At 48.5% G+C, this 17,265-nt stretch overlaps 1 protein-coding gene across 4 annotated transcripts in view; it reads right to left on the bottom strand.

Annotated features, from left to right (window-relative positions):
• Positions 1 to 17,265, bottom strand: part of ATP11C (ATPase phospholipid transporting 11C) — a 219,872-nt gene that overhangs the window by 60,461 nt on the left and 142,146 nt on the right. For all 4 annotated transcript variants that reach the window (XM_055121800.1, XM_055121798.1, XM_055121797.1 and 1 more), the window contains exons 9-17: positions 16,801 to 16,865; positions 16,212 to 16,293; positions 14,754 to 14,904; positions 13,991 to 14,188; positions 7,092 to 7,253; positions 6,249 to 6,400; positions 5,145 to 5,216; positions 2,918 to 2,991; positions 54 to 157 (exon numbers count right to left, since the gene is read on the bottom strand). In XM_055121800.1, coding sequence (XP_054977775.1) covers positions 54 to 157; positions 2,918 to 2,991; positions 5,145 to 5,216; positions 6,249 to 6,400; positions 7,092 to 7,253; positions 13,991 to 14,188; positions 14,754 to 14,904; positions 16,212 to 16,293; positions 16,801 to 16,865 — 1,060 coding nt within the window. The remainder of the gene's footprint in view (positions 1 to 53; positions 158 to 2,917; positions 2,992 to 5,144; positions 5,217 to 6,248; positions 6,401 to 7,091; positions 7,254 to 13,990; positions 14,189 to 14,753; positions 14,905 to 16,211; positions 16,294 to 16,800; positions 16,866 to 17,265) is intronic.

Below are 17,265 nucleotides of genomic sequence, written 5' to 3'. Positions count from 1 at the left end.
CACGGCGATTCCCACGGCAACCCTCTCCAAAGCTTCACCCCGGTGTCTCTCACCACTGCATTGCGCTCCACGTGGGCTTTAGTTAACTCGATTTCATGATTTTGCACCCGAGGAAAAACTGCTGAGTCTGCTCCTTTACAAAACAGAAGTATATCTCCTAAGAGGGAAAAAGAAGAAGAGACTTCTGAATTAAATTTTTGGGGGAGTCACATCCAGTGATGCTTAGAGGTTACTCCTGGCTCTGCACTCAGGAATTACTCCTGGCGGTGCTTGGGGGACCATATGGGATGCTGGTGATCAAATCCAGGTTGGTCGCATGCAAGGCAAATGTCTACCTGCTGTTCTATTGCTCTGGCCCTGACTTAAAATTTTAAGAGCACTATTAGTGTTGTTAACAACCTGCCATTTCTTCAGCGGTCTTGAACACACCTTTCAACGTTCACCCATGTGGCGTGAAGGTATGTTGTCCTCTGTGCTGTTGGGACATTTACTGCCTTGTTTTAGGGAGGGAAATGGGGAGACACCATGCCTGGGCAAGGAATGAATCACTACCTTTTTAATACTGATACGGGCAGAACACCCCAGCCTTTGCACCATGGTTGCCAATTAAAATCTACTTCCTGGGAGCCAAAAACCCGCATCCTGGCATCCCCGAATCCCCGCATCCCCGTGGTGTGTTGTGCCTGCTCCCACCACTCGGGTTCAATTCATGGACCATATAAGGTCCCCCAGGGGCTGGAGCCATAGTAGAGCGGGGAGGGTGCTTGCCTTGAACGTGGGTCGACCTGGGTTTGATCCCCACTAGCACATATGGTCCCCGAGTCCACCAGAGCACAGAGCTGAGCACCTGAGCCCTGAACCCTGAGCACCACTGGATCTGGACCAAAATAACCAAAAATCAAAACCAAAAAAAGCACATATTAAGGCCTCCCAGTCACACACGAGTGTTCCCTGAGCAGAGCCAGGAGAAAACCCCGAGTGTTTCAGGCTGTGTAATACTTCCTGGGACCAAAGAGACAGTACGTGGGTATTAAGGCATTTAAATGCCTGGCACGTGGCTGACACGGGTTTGATCTTCCGCACCACACATGGTCCCTTGAGCAATCCCAGGAGTAACCCCTGAGCACAGAATCAGGAGTAAGGCCTGAGCACCATCAAGGGTGGCCCTTATTCCCCACCCCCCAAATTACAGCTCCCCCAGAGCATCACGTAGGATGGGGACTGTGTTACAGCACTGCGTCGGAACTGTCTCTGCCAATTCCAACAAGCATGGCTCAAAGCATGCCTGCAGATGTCAAGGACCAAGCTCCAGTTCGAATGAGAGTGAATCATTCTGAATAAACTCGGCAAGGGAGCTCAGGAAACAGGGGCGGGACAGATTTTACTGGAAACCTGAGAAGAGCCTCGCAGGAAACCAGCGCAATCAGTAACTCCTGTCATTTCTATTAGTCACCGCACCCAGGGAAGCCGCAGCAGTTGAACAGGAAGAGCATCACCTCCTCCTGATGAGGCAAAGTGCTGAGTTCCAAAAGGCACAGAAAAGAGGGGCTGCTCCCTCGAGAAGGCGCAAAGCGCCCCCTCCTCCCCAACTGCCACAGAGGTGCTCGGGGAGGAGCACCTGGCTTTGCCAAGGTTAAGGGGTGGGTTTTCCCGCCCTTTCATTTGCTCTCACACATCCACGGCAGGTTTAGTCACAAGCCCAATCCCACTTTCTCATAATGAAATCTGATGCTCCGCAGTCACACCACAAAGTAAGGACGAAGCGGGCCCCATTCCCTCAAGGCTCCATCTGCCCCTTCCTGGACAGAGCGGGTCCCAAGAGGGGCACTGCTGGGAAGTCGATCCAGGGGCTCTTGCAGAGGCACTTCATACCCACACAAGAACTCGGGGAATTTTTATACATATTCTGACGTGGGTGGCACACACGCACATACACACATGTGGACGGTCATGGCTATTTTGCAAATAAACTTGAACGGGCAGACAGACAGACTTGAACAGGCAAACAGACTGAGAGACACACAAGCCCACACATGAGGCCGGAGGACTCCTGCATGGACTCCCTGCAGGCGCCCACAGCCTTGGCCAATCCCACATCACAGGAGAGCCCCGGCTTTTTTTTTTTTTTTTTTTTTTTTGCTTTTTGGGTCATACCCAGCGATGCACAGGGATTACTTCTGGCTCATGCACTCAGGAATTACTCCTGGCGGTGCTCGGGGGACCCTATGAGATGCTGGGAATCGAACCCGGGCCGGCCAGGTGCAAAGCAAACACCCTACCCACTGTGCTATCGCTCCAGCCCAGAAAGCTCTGGCTTAACGGTACTGAGCCACCAGCAGGGGGCGCAGCTCTGTGTCCAGGGACACCAACTGCCCAGAAAGCTAGTGCCAAACTGCCCAGCCCTTTCCCAGTTTCCCCACCCGCAGTCCCTCCCAGAGCCCTGCTTCCAGGGAGTGGAAAGGGGGGAGGCTGGGCTGGGCAGGGCCCCCTTGCTGGCTGCGGCGTGGTGCCACGTGTTAACTGAGCCAGGCAGGGTCGCCCTGGCAGTCTCTGTCTGGACATCTGCTGAGGAGGGGAGCTCAGTGGCCAAGTCATTGCCGGTATCCTCCAGGCCGGCTGGGGTGTGGCATATTGAAGACGTGGGCGGAAATGAATGGTGGGGGAGGGGAGACACAGAAAAGAATGCTATTGCCTGGCACGGGGGGGGGGGGGGGGGGAAGGATGGGATGTAGCTGAATGGGCAGGCACTTGACTTGCATGGGAGGGACCCTGGGTTCGACTCCCAGCACCAGCAACTCAAACCGACCCTGACTCCCGAGAATCACACAGCACACGAGAAGCCTTTCGTGCCTGAGACACCCGCGCCAATACACCTCAGCAAACGGGCCGCGAGGAGGGGCAAGATGTCAGGACGTACCTGCTTGGCTCTTCACAATGACGCTCATGCGGCGGCGGACAGAATCGAAGTTCAAGGTGTGAAGCAGCTCGTACCTGCACAGGAAGAAAAATGGAAAGAGACTGCTGACAAACCTCAGTGGCGGAAATCTGACACCAGAGACGGCAGATACTGGCCCGTTCGAATGAACAGACTGCTCGGGGCAGGTCAGATCTCGAGTTCTGGGCTCAAATGTCGCACGTGCTAGAGAGCAGAGGCTCCCAAATCTGTCTGGCCTACTGCCCCCCTTCCAAAAAAAATCACTCAGCATCCCAGCCCCCAGAAATCTGCTTCCTTTAAGTAAAACAGATTGCATCCCCACCCAACCGCACCTGAGGGTAGCACCCCTCTGAGGCTCCAGCACCCACTAGGGGGCGGTATCTCCCACTGACAAAGAGGGTAGAGAGAATCCCAGTGTCGAATGAGGAGCATGTATACCCTCTCCCGGATACCTTCAAATGCCAAGGAAAGAAAGTGCAGAGGGCTGTCTCTCCAAGCACTGCCAAGGAAGGTGAGCCCACCCCACCTTGCTCTTTTAATCCCCCAAGTGTTCACTCGGTATTAACCACCATGCTAGATGCTGGTCAGACGTGAACTGGCCTGAGTCCGTCCTCCCCAAAGGCTCCCACTATCATTCAGGCAGAGGAGAATAAGTGGAGGCCAAGCTTCTGGAACAACACACACTGTCCTAAAGGAACCCAGTGGGGAAAAGTCAAGGCAGAGAGGGGAGAATTCTGGAAGGCTTCCTGGAAGAGGCGGTGCCGAGCTGGTGGCCATGGGATCAATACAATGGAGAAAAGGGGCATGCACTGGGCACAGTAGCATGAGAGATCATGGGAGGACTTAAAGTAGCTCCCGAAGGTCTGCCATGAAGCTATTGCAAGGAAGGTAGAAGGGGGCAGGAATTAAAAAGCTATGGCACTGCAGACGTGCAGGTTTGGATACTGAGAATAATAGGAATCCACTGAAGGAACTGAATGGCCAGATGGTGGGTGGCTGGCCGGGCTCTAAAGATGAAAGCAAGCAACTGAGTTAAACTAGAAGTCAATTAATTATGAGGAACAAATGGGGAACACTATCTTCTTGGAAATGCATAAGCTGGGTACATGTATCTGAGATACAAATTATGGCAGGTAGATTTCTGGGGTGGGGGGATGCTGGGTCTCTCCTGAGGGGCGAGGGGGTGATTTGGTGTGGGTACTTGAAAGCACTCAGGTAGCAGCTAGTCTGCTGCTGGCCGGCAGGGGGCAATGTTGCGCACATGCAAGAATCTAGACTGAGCACCCGGCAGTCAGGGCAAAGAGCAGGAGACTTCTTTAGGCTTCCGAGCACCCGGACTCGATCTGGGTTACAGGGTTCGGAGAGAACTCTTGGGAGACGCTAGGCGCCGGAACTGAAGGCCCACCGCCGCACTGCAAGTTCAGGTGAAGCATTCTGAATTCATTACAGAGCCCGATTAAACATTCCAGAGTGCCAAGGTGGGCTTTTCCCACAGGTCGTCAGTGTCTGTGGAGACACTGCTGCATCAGGGTGTTTGGCCAGCCCCTCCTGAATCTCTAGAAGGGGAAGGAGCCTGGCAGGATCAGAGGGTTCCCCTCCCCCTTCCACGGCTTTCCTGACTGTGTGCCGGAGGCCTGAGCAGGCATCTGCACTTCAGGGGGTCCAGCAGACTCTCCCTGAGCTAGTGGACCGATGCATGAACCAACTTCGAATGGGCCCTGCCCCGACTGCTCCTTGCTGGCTTTCCAGGAGAAAGTGCCCTCTCCACCGCCCCTTCCACCGTTTCCATGAAACCCAGACCCTGATGAGCAGAGAAGAGATCCTGAGCTCATTTACTTGTTCTGTATTGCCCACGTGGCGCTCAGGAGGTCTGGGTGCCCACGGGTGATTATCTGTCAAATGGGTGCAAGGGCCAAGGGCATGGCGCTGCTCTGGCCCTGAAGTGCCACTCTGTGATGCTGAGGGAAGCTCAGTGGTTCCGAGGCCACACCAGGCACTGATGCTCTCGGAAGCCTGTGCGACCACAATAGAGCCTGCGTCAAGCAAAGGCTAATAAGCACACACTCGAACCACCGCACCGTGTCTCCCAGCCCCCAAAGTCCTGTGCTCGGAGAAGCATCCAATGTCCTTCTGCCACCCTTCCTAAATCCACGTATGGTGGGTCCTGGGGGGAAGGAGCGGCAAACACCACAGACACTGTGAGACTTACTCTTCAATTTCTTTTCTTTGGTTCTCTACCCTCATGCGGCCATTCCGAATCCCCACAAACGTGAACCCGTACCTATAAAAAGCAATGGGAAAACAAGGACTTTATGTAGCGTGACAAAATGATGGAGGTCCCCGGCACGGCGGTTACTTGTTTATGTTGTTCTCTTCCATCCACTCTCAATCTGAAACTATATTTCCCTTCACTGGCCGAGATGAAAATAGAGCAAGTGGCATGGTGCAACCCAGGATGGGTAATTGGTCGTTTCAATTCCAGAGCGAACATTCTGGGTGACCACCGAGCACTTAGTCACCTTGGGCCTCCTGGGAAATAGGTGACGGCCAGTTACCGAATGGTGTCAAAATTGCTGGGAGCACTTTGGAAATAGCATGTTGCACAAAACTCAGCCGGTTAGCTGCTCTGCAAAATACGCTATAGACACATTCGGACTTGAGGCTGGTCGCCAACGACGGCAATGCAAGCCCCATCAATGCATGCTCTTTTCTCTGCTGTCTTAATTGGTGAGGGTTGGCAAATTTCCACACGTTTTCAGATAAAGTGGTTCGGTCTTTTTATTAAATGAGGAGATTGCCGGATAGGCTATTGAAGTGGTCTTTTTATTAAATGAGGAGATAGCCGGATAGGCTATTAGGCTATTGAAGTAAATCGACTATAAACAAAGTCACGCCTTTCCTCCCGTGATTTCCTTCTCTCAAGAGAGACATGGGGGAGTGCTTAGTTTTCTTTCTTGCTCTTTAAAAATGCTAACGTCTGAGTAATGTCAGGGTGTGGGTCTTCCCGAATAGCTCTCCTGAGGTGTAACTGATACACAAAGCACTTCACAGAATGCACAACAAAGGCGTGCAGTCCATTTGGACACATCAAAATACCCGTGATACCACCCACACAATCAAGTGAGAGCGACCCCAAACCTTCCAAGTGTCCTGTATCCCAGTGTGTGTGTGTGTTAAGGACACAATGTGTGATCTCCCCTAAACGTAAGCAACAGTCGAAGCGCAGAATACTGCACTGTTAATTTGAAGGACAAGGCGTGACAGGCCCTCTCTAGAAGAACTTCCTCAGGGAGCTAGTGAAGGTGCTTCTTACTTCTTTGCTCCTTTCACCAGAGCTATTTCATCTGGTGAAGAGGAGACGTAGGTTAATTCCGGGGGCTCCCCAGCTCCATCGACAGCATCATTAGTCTTAATTTCCACAGTGTGACATAAACACAAGGCACGCAGAAAGAGTTCTTCTCGATTCTGTTGGACAGCGAGAAAGGGGAAGACGGGAAAGACGATTACTTTCAGTTTTAGCCCTTGGTAACTTATCAGTGACCACATAACGACTATTAATGTGACAGAACGCCATAACTGCCAGCCAGGCGAGTAGCAGAAATTTATCAATTCCTAATAGACCAAGGAGCGAGCAACTCTCCAAGGCCCGAGGAGCACACTGGGTTCTCGGTTGCCAGCCCCTAGTGGCTCTGTTAACTCATCCTAACAAACACTGAAGTAGCGCCTTCCTCACTGCATCAAAGAGTTCATTGGCCCTCTCACCTGCAAGCTCCTAAGAGCTCAGGTGCGGGGAGACTCAGGCTCATTTAATGCCAAGACACTCCTGGGACTTTAAGAATCTGAATAGACACCATGCTCTCTACAGGCTCCCACTGGCAATGACCGAAGAGCACAAAGCGTTATTAAGTGCACAGACCGGCAAGAGAATGTTTTCCCCAAATACCACTGCCGTCAATTCCCTCTCCATGTCCATTCTCCTTGCTTGCCAGTTCCAGAGGTCTTCGCCACACCAAGAAAATGTGACCGGAAGAACAAACACTTGGTTATTTGAGCCTGGCACGTGCTACTCATGAAATATTACAGCGCTGCGGAGTTACCACACACATGCCTACACTGATTTCTTAAGGTTCATGGGTGGTAGAGAGAAAAATGTCACCTTCTCTGCTCTGTCGAAATAGGTCAAGGGCCCATCAGTTTGAGAGAGTCCATCAGCTTCCTGAGCTACCCCTCGGTACTTGTGCCCGTCTATGCAGCACTCAATGAACTCCATGCAGTTTTCCGTGAGTGTTCCAGTTTTATCCGTAAATACATAATCCACCTAGGAACAAGGACACACACATGCATGTTTATTTGCTTTGGCGTGATGAATTTCCACTTAACTGTACGGCAGAGCTAGTTTCCCGGCCAGAGAAAATTCACTTCGCCTAAGATTTCTTGTCAAATTCCAGTTGATAGAAGCAATATCACCAACTGAATACCTCTTTTTATTCACTTTTTCTGCTTTGGGGCTGTACCTGGCTGTGCTCAGCCCGGCTCTACACTCAGGAGTTACTCCTGGCATTTGCAGGAGAGAAAATATGAAATGCTGGGGAATCAGCCATGGACGAGGCAAGAGCCACACCAACTATATTATCCTTCTGGCCCAGAACTGAATACTTGGAAAGGAACTGAAATACCATCATATGTCCAAGGTGGATCTACTCCAATAATGAAGAGTCTGGGGGCAGATGAAGCTCTTTTTTTTTACTCAACTAAGAAACTTTCATTTAATACCTACTTCTTGGGGCCGAAAGAACTTAAAATAAGAAAACTTTCCTTTTCCAAGAAGAAATAAGAACATCCTACTGACCAGGAAGTCTAGATACACACCAAAATATTGAATGAGAACTTAAATTTACTGAGATAGAATGAAACTTGAAAAGCAAACCTGTAAGCAAAGAGGAACGAAATAAATTCACTCTATCACATTGAGCACATGCATTAGAGAGCACACATGTGTAAGATGTGTCAAGTTCCCTAGTCAGAGGACAGAAGAAGTTAATACTGATCAAAGGCATTCACCAATACTTCTTTCCACGTATATATTTTTTTCATTTTTGGGTTACACCCGGTGATGCACAGGGGTTACTCTTGGCTGTGCACTCAGGAATTACTCCTGGTGTTGCTCGGGGGACCATATGGGATGCTGGGAATCAAACTCGGGTCAGCCGCATGCAAGGCAAAGACCCCACTCACTGTGCTCCAGCCCCACTTTCCACATCTTATGGCTACTTCCAGACTCTTCAAGTTTCCAAAATTGCTTTTGGCTTTTGTTAGTATTCTGTACCATTTACAGTTGCACTGACATTTCTGCAGAAGTGGCACCCTCCATGAAAATGCAAAGCCCCTGACTTAATGTAGATGGACTATCAGAATCTGATGTCTGGCTACTGCCTTTACCCCACCTTGCCCCATTCTCTAATTTACTCTTAACTCACCAATCACACTGGTGTTCCATAAACTTCCAAGCCATTCCTCCTTTCGAAACTCTATTTGTTTGCTTCTTTGCTGCCTGATATTTCTTTTATTTTTTTTATTTCTGGGAGCACCTGGTGATGCTCACGGGTGACTCCCGGCTCTGCACTCAGGAATTCTCCAATTGGTGCTTGGAGATGCCCGGGATCGAACCTGGATCGGCCGTGTGCAAGGCAAACGCTCTCCCTGTGGTACTATATTGCACCGGCCCCCACTGTCTGATACTTCTGATCCTGACTCTTCACTTGTGTGATTCATTGTTCACATTAGATTAGCATTTGATACATTAAAAGAAAGGATAAAATGTGAAAAAAATAGAGGGAACTGGGAGAGAAAATGGAAGAACGTTCTATCAGAGACAACAACACACAAATAAGGCAAATGTCAATAGTATCAGAGAAGAAAGCCCATCGGGGTGCCTCTAGATGGTCAACAAAGGAACTTGCAGAAAATGAAGCTGGCCACATAAATGAGGGATGTGGTCATAACACAAAGCATAAAGGTATCCCGAAGGAGGCATTGTGAGATGGAAAAAAAAAGCAACTGAGAGATAATCCACATTAAAGCACAAAGGACAGAAGTGGCAGGCAGAATCAAATAAAGGGAGAAGGCCAATTCTGCAAGTCATAGAAAAGTTACCAGCTCCAAATCATAAATCATAAGACTTGAAGGCGGCCAACTTGGTGCAAATTACCCTTAGTAAGTTTTTGACAACAAAATGACACCTTCATTCTAAAACAAACAAAGAAAAAGCTGCCAAATTTTTTTTTCAAAAAAAGCCGAGTTTATAACAGGTTCAAATTTAACAAAAGCATACTTTCATAAATAATGGGGGGAAATAAGCGATGAAATAAACTTTCCGTGTAAGATAAACCATTTTGAGCATTTCCATTTTATCGGGTTTTTAATCTCTTCTATTTATAACATCTGGCTTTCAGAAACCCACAATTTCATCCTCCTTTCTGGCAATTTATGCTTAAATAGTTAAAATTATGGGCTGACAGGAAGAAACATAAGCACGAGATTAAGGTTTTTATTATGTGAGGGGGATGAGATGAACCCCGGCTTTGGTGCAGCTTTCTAATTATTTTTCAAAGCTTTGCACGTTAGCGGCACTGGCACAAATAGAGCATTCCAATCTTCCCCTTTCAACCTGGGCGCCAGCCAAGTCGGAATTCTCCCTCTAAATTAATCCGAGTGGCATTATCCATGTATCGTCTGGATGTTCCCTGCCACCAAGAGAGTCCCTGCTGCTTTTCCCTGTGACCCAAATGACACTGTCCTCTGCCCCCCTACCCACGGCACCCTGGCATTGCAGGGACCCCCTCAGAAATGCCCAAGCTTCTGTGTGGGGTAGTCAAAAGAAACAGAAGGTGCCTGTTCGCCTGGACTAGTTGGCAGGGCATGGACCTGGGTGCCAGAAATCTCTCTGAGCAAGACCCACAAGGCCTCGGCCACTTTGGGAATCACTATCCAAGCAGGGTGGGCCTTGCCTTACTTGGAGGGTTTGCTTCGGTTTGGGTTTCTGGCGGTCAGTGCTAACTTATATTTTTGTAAATTTTATCATCATGGGATACACAATTCCAGTTGTTCATGTTTGGGTTTCAGTCATATAATGTTCTAACAGGGTCTCATTCCCCTGACCCTGAAAGAGCCTCCAATGCAGCACCATTGGAAAGGACAAGTAAAGAGAGGCTTCTAATATCTCAGGGCTAGGACGAATGGAGATGTTACTGAGACCGCTCAAGAAATTGGACGATAAACGGGATGATGATGATGATGATGATGATGATGATGATGATGAATGTTCCAACACCCGTCCCTTTACCAGTGTACAATTCCCTCCACCAATGCCCTCAGTTTCCCTCCCGCCAACACCCCACCCCGCTTCTGCCAGTCTGCCTCTATGGCAGGCCCTTTTCCTCTTCCTCTTCCTGGGCTGGAGTCACATTCCCGGGGACCCATGTTCATAATTTACTTATCCTTTATATTCTGCGGAGGGCGGAGGGCTCCTAAGGGGTACTCAGAAGGCCTTGCACCCTGCCAGGGAATTCTCAGCCAACCAGAAGAGCAGTTCAATGTGACACAGTGTGGCCATGGCCCTGCAGTGCTGGGGATTACACAGGACACGCCAGCAGTGTTTGGGGGTCTCCAGCAAGAATTAGAGGAGCATGTGGTCGTGGGGATCAAGCCAGCATCAGCAGCATGTAACACGCGGACCTTAAATCCTATACGATCTCTCTGGTCCTCATCTTCTCATTTTTAAATGACAACATGGGTCATTTTTATATAAGCAAAGCAAGGGTTGGCAGTAGCATTCACGGAAGCTAAGTGACAGGTAAGTCTGTTACATAAAAAGCCACATGGGTCCTGGCGCAGAGATGCCTCCAATAGTTGAGCACGTAGTATATGCAGTAGGCCCAGGTTTCATCTCTGGTAGTACATGGTTCCCTGGGAACCACCAGGAGTGCTAGGAGTAGCTCCCAAGTTGGGTACAGCCCCCAAACAATAAATTTTAAAAACTCAAACCAACAACAAGAAAAGCCATATGAGCTACGGACACGGTTCAGTGGCTACGGTGACTTGCCTTGCCTGCAGAAGGTTCTGGGTTCAATTCCCAGCATCACATGGTTCCCCAAGTACTGTCAGAAGTTACTGAGCACTGTGCCAGGAGTGGCTCTTGAGCACTGCTGAAAGTAACCCCAAACAACAGCAACAACAAGAAGCCATACAACTTTTAAATTATGACCCCTTCAGAGAAGATACCGGTCATATGAAATTTTAGGGTGTGCAGTTATTCGCCGAATGCTAAATGGCCTAAGAAACTTTATCAGGACTTCTTGCACGTTCATTCAGGTGATTTCTCCACACAGAGGCTGCTAAATGTTGGAGTCTTTTTTTTTCTACAGTGTATTTGGTAAAGTGGAGATCTGGCTGTTAATGGAAAATATTTGATGAAATGATAGCCACAGCCCCAAAAGGAAGACTGCCAAAAGGTGAGAAAGAGAGAGAAGAAGAATGAAAAATGCCTGCAATAGAGGCAGGATTGGTGGGGGAGAGGTGATGGGAGGGGAACTGGGAACACTGGTGCTGGGACATGTACACTGGTGGAGGCATGGGGGTGAGAACACTGTATGACCGAAACCACATTATAAATAGCTTGGTAAAGATCTATCTCATGGTGATTCAATAATAAATGTTTTTAAAAAATCACAAATAAGGGGCTGGAACAATAGCACAGCGGGTAGGGCATTAGCCTTGCACGCGGCCGACCTGGGTTCAATTCCCAGCATCCCATATGGTCTCCTGAGCACCACCAGAGCTAATTCCTTAGTGCAGAGCCAGGAATAACCCCTGTGCATCGCCGGGTGTGACCCAAAAAGAAAAAAATCACAAATAAAAGTTCTTTGTGTATAAAAAGGAAAAAAGTAGCAGGGCTGCATGGGAGAAGGGACGGAGACCAGGCTGTACGCTGGAGCGTCTTCAAATGGATCAAAGTGACCGAATCACTGGAGCAGGGCTCTACTCTCCTTCCTGCAGCATGAACGGGCCGAGATGGGAGAACAAGTCTGCAGCAGAAGGAACGGGGAATGTGCTGATGGGGAGATGGGCAAGAGAGAGAAAAGAAAAGTCTCCTTTGGTGTGCCTGGGCCTGAAGAGCCTGGCCAGGTATGGGGGCACAAGTGGCAGCACCCCTGGGATGAGCAGCAAGGTGGGGATCACCGCTGGTCTTTTGGCAGCAGCCTGAGCCAGGCCAGTGTTTCCTGCAGTAGCTAACTGCACATGGCCAGGCTCTGGATGAACAGTGCATCATTTTTTTTTGCCATGAAATCAGCTATTGGGAAAAGGTCCACCAGAGGTGACATGCGACATGGGACTGCATGTCACAGGTCTTTCCTCAGGACTGACTAGCTCTGCACAGACGTTTGTGTCCCTGGATGAAAGCCACAGGTCTGAGAAGGCTTGCATCAGCCATGGCAGCTCAAGTCACCCTTGGTGAGAACTTTCTAGGAGCAGCAGCTAAGGCAGAGAACACATGTGCTCCCTCCGTCCGGGTTCTCGCCTCGGTATCTCCATGGGATGCGGAGTCTGGAGGGGTCCTCGCGTCAGGTCTAAAATTTTTGAGGTTGGAGCAATAGCATAGCAGGTAGGGTATTTGCCTTGGATGCAGCCGACCCGGGTTCGATTCCCAGCATTCTATATGGTCCCCTGAGCACCGCCAGAAGTAATTCCTGAGTGCAGAGCCAGGAGTTACCCCTGTGCATCGCTGGGTGCGACCCAAAAAGCAATAAATAAATAAATAAAGTTAAATTTAAAAAATATAAAATAAAACGTCTTTTCTGGCAGGGCCAGAGAGATAGTGCAGGACTTAAGGCACTTGGCCTTGCACGCAGCCAACCCTGGACCAACCCTGGGCACCATGTACAGGCCTGAGCACTGCCAGGGGTCATTCCTGAGTGTGGAGCCCCGAAGAGCCTCTGGCCACCACCAGGTGTGGCCCCAAAGCCTCCAAAGGAAAAAAAATTGTCATCTGGCGAGTCCTTGCACCCACGTGACCATCGTTGCCAAGCAGGTCCCTGGTTTTAGGTGACAGCTAGCTGTGCGAGAGCAGAGTGTGTGGGGGAGGCGGATCATGGAATTCAGGAAGAGAACGTCTGAGGTGGGGATGAAAATCAGCAGCCCCTGCAGGAGTCGCACGGGCAAATCCATGAATTGAATTTGTTGAATTTGCCATGACAGGAATGACATTTGCACTGCCTTGACAGTTGTCAATGTCCTAAGAATGAAACGCAAACCCTCCCCGTACCTCAGCGGCCGGAGATCACGGAACCCCCCGGAAACTGAGAGCAAGGGAACAGCTTTCTCAGTGCTCACTGGCACCGAACAAGTCCCGAGCTGAGCACATATGCCTGGCTGCAGGGCAGCGGCAAATAAATGCACCTGGGCTGAGGACGCGGCCACGGCCGGGGTTACGTCGATACACGAAGCAAAGAGCACTTGGAGGAGGGCATGCCCTCACATTTTCCCTTCTTTTAAATTCTTGCCCTCAACTCCACACTCCAGGCTTGCTCGTTCTATCTTCCATTTGATCAGAAATGTACCCAGAAAATGTCAATAAGGCAACGCTGGTCAGTTTTGTTTGTAGGGGGGAAAAAACTGCACTTAGCAAAGAACTCTATTCCCCCCTGTATTCTAGCTCCACGTGGTTAGAGATGGCGATGGAGACAACGTGCTTGCTGCTCCTTGGCAATGGCCTATACTGTAATATCTCACCCTATGAGCTTGGGCGAGGGTGACTGTAACATCCAAATCTGATGCATAAATTGCAAGGCTCAAGACACCAGAAACACTGGTGTTATTTCTAGCAAAATAACTACTGCTAGAGCTATGAGCACCCTGGCTGCCTTCGTTCTGTACGCCCAGGAATTAGTTTGCTTGGACTCGCACCTGTAACTGGGAAATGGTTACGTACAGGAGCAATCCAGACAACAAGAAATAGCCCCCTAGGTTAACTGATTTGGATGAAGAAAACATTCTAACCTGACCAAGTTCCTCGTTGAGGTCTGATGTATTCACCAGGGCTCCTTCATCAATTTCTTCATCATAGAAGTCCTTATCCCATGAAATGAAGAAGGAGCCTAGGAATTTCTGCATTTCTACCGTGACATACATGGAGACAGGTATGATAAAGTTGAACAGAACCATAAACGACAGGAAATCGGTGAACATTTTCAAAACCTAAAACAAAACCAAACGAGTTTGCTAATTAGACGTAAAGTTCCACCAGAAAAGTGTAGTTTCGTTGAATAGTTCACGTTCTCTCCTTTCACTTCAATGCTGAAAGCACAGCTCTGCCTATATAAAGGAGATTGCCATCAACACTCTCACTGGAGTGAAAGCTCCATATTAAGACAGAATTCAAAGCAACTCTGAATTGTATCGTTAGTTTTCAGTGTATCATGTGATTAACGCTTTTTCACTTGTGCTGCTATTCCCACCCCAGATATTTATATATGTGTCTGTGACCAAAATTGATAGGCAGATAACCATTATGCATCGAATACATATGTCACAAGCTCATAATACTTTTTTAATGAGGGAACTGAAAAGCAAGCATAGATGCTGAACAGAAACAACAAACACACTCCATGCCATCTTAAATATGCAATGGCTTTTGATCTACCATACAAGAAGAAAATCGAGACGCTAACAAAAGCAAACGTTCTCCAAGCAGCATTTCAGTAGAGCCCTAGGGTTAAACTCTTGAGGAAGAATGAAGATTTTACAGCAGAAAACAAATTACCTTTAGAGTTTCCCGCTCCTTCTGGGTCTTTTGGTTATACCACGGTTCATCATTGTAAGGGTTGCTTTGCCAAACATATTTTAGAGTAGTGCATATGGCAGCTTTGGTCAGTAAGATAAACAGGTACACAATCAGGAAGGCATTGATAGACCTGCAAAAATAAGATAATGTGGATGTGGAGAACCGTGTAATAATTTAAGACATCACACCCATCAAGTATAACTTACTGCTCCATTTTCTAAGTCCTCTCCTGATGTACAACTATGGTGAGTCCTCTGTGCCGGGACCCAGCTGACTCGAGTGAATCATAACTTTCACAGAATAAAACTGGAAAAGCTGACCGTGACGCATCTGTGGATCACTAGTGCTCCCCAAAGTACAATGATGAACAAACTTAACATCTTACTTCCATCTCTATTATGCTTCCTGTATCACAGGAGGACACACACACACACACACACACACATACACACACACACACCGTCTCTCAATTCTTCCCAATAATGAACAAACTTAACATCTTACCTCCATCTCTATTATGCTTCCTGTATCACAGGAGAACACACACACACACACACACACACCATCACACGGACACCGTCACACACACACACACACACACACACACCACCCCCCTCCCCCGGTCTCTCAATCCTTCCCTATCTGAAAACTAGCTTGTTTCCATTTCCCTGACAAAGTACTGACTCTTCACATACTTGTGTGTGAAAGTGACACACACATACTTCTGGAGAAGTACCACTGGAAATAATGGATATCTATGCCAACAAAAGAGAGGGCCATGCAAGCAGCAAGTGTCCTGAAGGTCTATCTACCAGGTACCATGCCAGTATTGGCAGGAGACTGCTAGCTGTGCTGTGGCAACTCCTTGCGTGTAGTAATCAGAGGACCTCACGCCATTATGCAGAAGCAGTACAGAACTCACTCATTGAACTCTATCCTTTCCTAGCTCTAAGACACAGGTTCTCAAGCTTACTAGGACTAGGGGCCTCTTTTCAGAAAAAAAATATCTATCAATGACCCCCGGAAATACACCGTCTTTAAGCAGAGAGCACCCCTACCTCCAATCTGCACTGGAGGTTTCTATTCCCCAACTAGTGGTGCCCCTGGATCCTTTCTAACCTCTCTAGGGGTCCGTAGGTATCACCCACTCTGGGCAACATTGCTCTTGGAGCCTAGGTAAGTGAGTCCATAGCCTCAGTGACAATGTGGATACCGCCACTTCATAAAGGAATGGCTTTCTGCGAAGTGCTCAGACACTTCAAGCAAACCAGGCAAGAGACATAAAAGAGCACAATTTCTGAACATAAAACATGTGTTCAGACCCGTAGCTGCCATCGTAACTGATGCTTCTTGCTAGGGTTCCTACTCGGATGTACTGAGTGAGAAGCCACGATTTCGGATCAACAACAAATAAAGAAAATTGCAGCGTGCACTAACTTTTCAACAGCAGAACGTTTCTGAGATTTCCCTTGGTAATTCAAAGCCATCTTGGTTTCCATCCCAGTGTAAACAGCAACTCCTAAAGAATAACAGAATATAATTAAGCTAGGTTCCAACCCGGGTTCCTAATCACCTCCCCACCTGGTTGGTTCTGCCAATTGGGCTCAGCCTACGAAAGGGCGATTATTTTAAACCCTCTTCTATTTACCGATAGATAATTGCCTGGGTAGCATAATTTTGGTCGCCTTAGTTTATCGCTATTAGGTTACCATCCTACCCATTGCCAAACACCTAAAGACAGGCTCGGATTGAGTGGCACTTATCACCTTCCACGTTTCTTTTTTTGGTGTCACACCTGGGGAAGCACAGGAGTTACTCCTGGCTCTGCACTCAGGAATTACTCCTGGTGGTGCTCAGGGGACCATATGGGATGCTGGGAATCGAACCCGGATCGGTCGTGTGTAAGGCAAACACCCTAACTGCTGTGCTAGCACTACAGCCCTCCCATGTTCCATTTTTAACATGCACTATTTATGCACAGGTTTCACACAGCTATGTCTGCTAGGTAGTGTTTAAAATTGTTCACCATATATCTTCTTGGTATTTTTTAGTGTAGCTCCTTTCAGCAACAGATTTTCAGGACCCAAAGACCTACATGGAAAAAAATTAACACAACTTACATCAACAGACCAAGGGCATCATAGACTTGAAGATCTTTCCCCCAGCACACATCTCTGTCCAAGGGGTTCAGGATGTTAGCTGCCCACTGAGACCCAGCACGCACAGACTCCCCCAGGGGAGCTGCAGATCCTCCCCTCTGAACAGGAAGGTCTTTGAAAGTCTAACACAGATGGAGGCACAGGCCAGGCAGAGCCAGAAACACAGAGAGGTGGAGAGATGCCGAGAGATTAAAAGAACTATGAGTCACAGACCACAAGGCGAGGCCTGGACACGGCAGCAGACAGCAAGGGCAGGAGACTAGGGAAGCAAACTTCAAGGTGAAAGAAAAAGACAAACTGATATAATAATAAAGAACATAAACCCATCTCTT

This window comes from Sorex araneus, chromosome X (genome assembly GCF_027595985.1).
Source record: "Sorex araneus isolate mSorAra2 chromosome X, mSorAra2.pri, whole genome shotgun sequence".
Lineage (NCBI taxonomy): Eukaryota > Metazoa > Chordata > Mammalia > Eulipotyphla > Soricidae > Sorex > Sorex araneus.
Note: the sequence above shows the minus strand (reverse complement) of the source record. Positions and strands in the feature narration are given on the sequence as shown.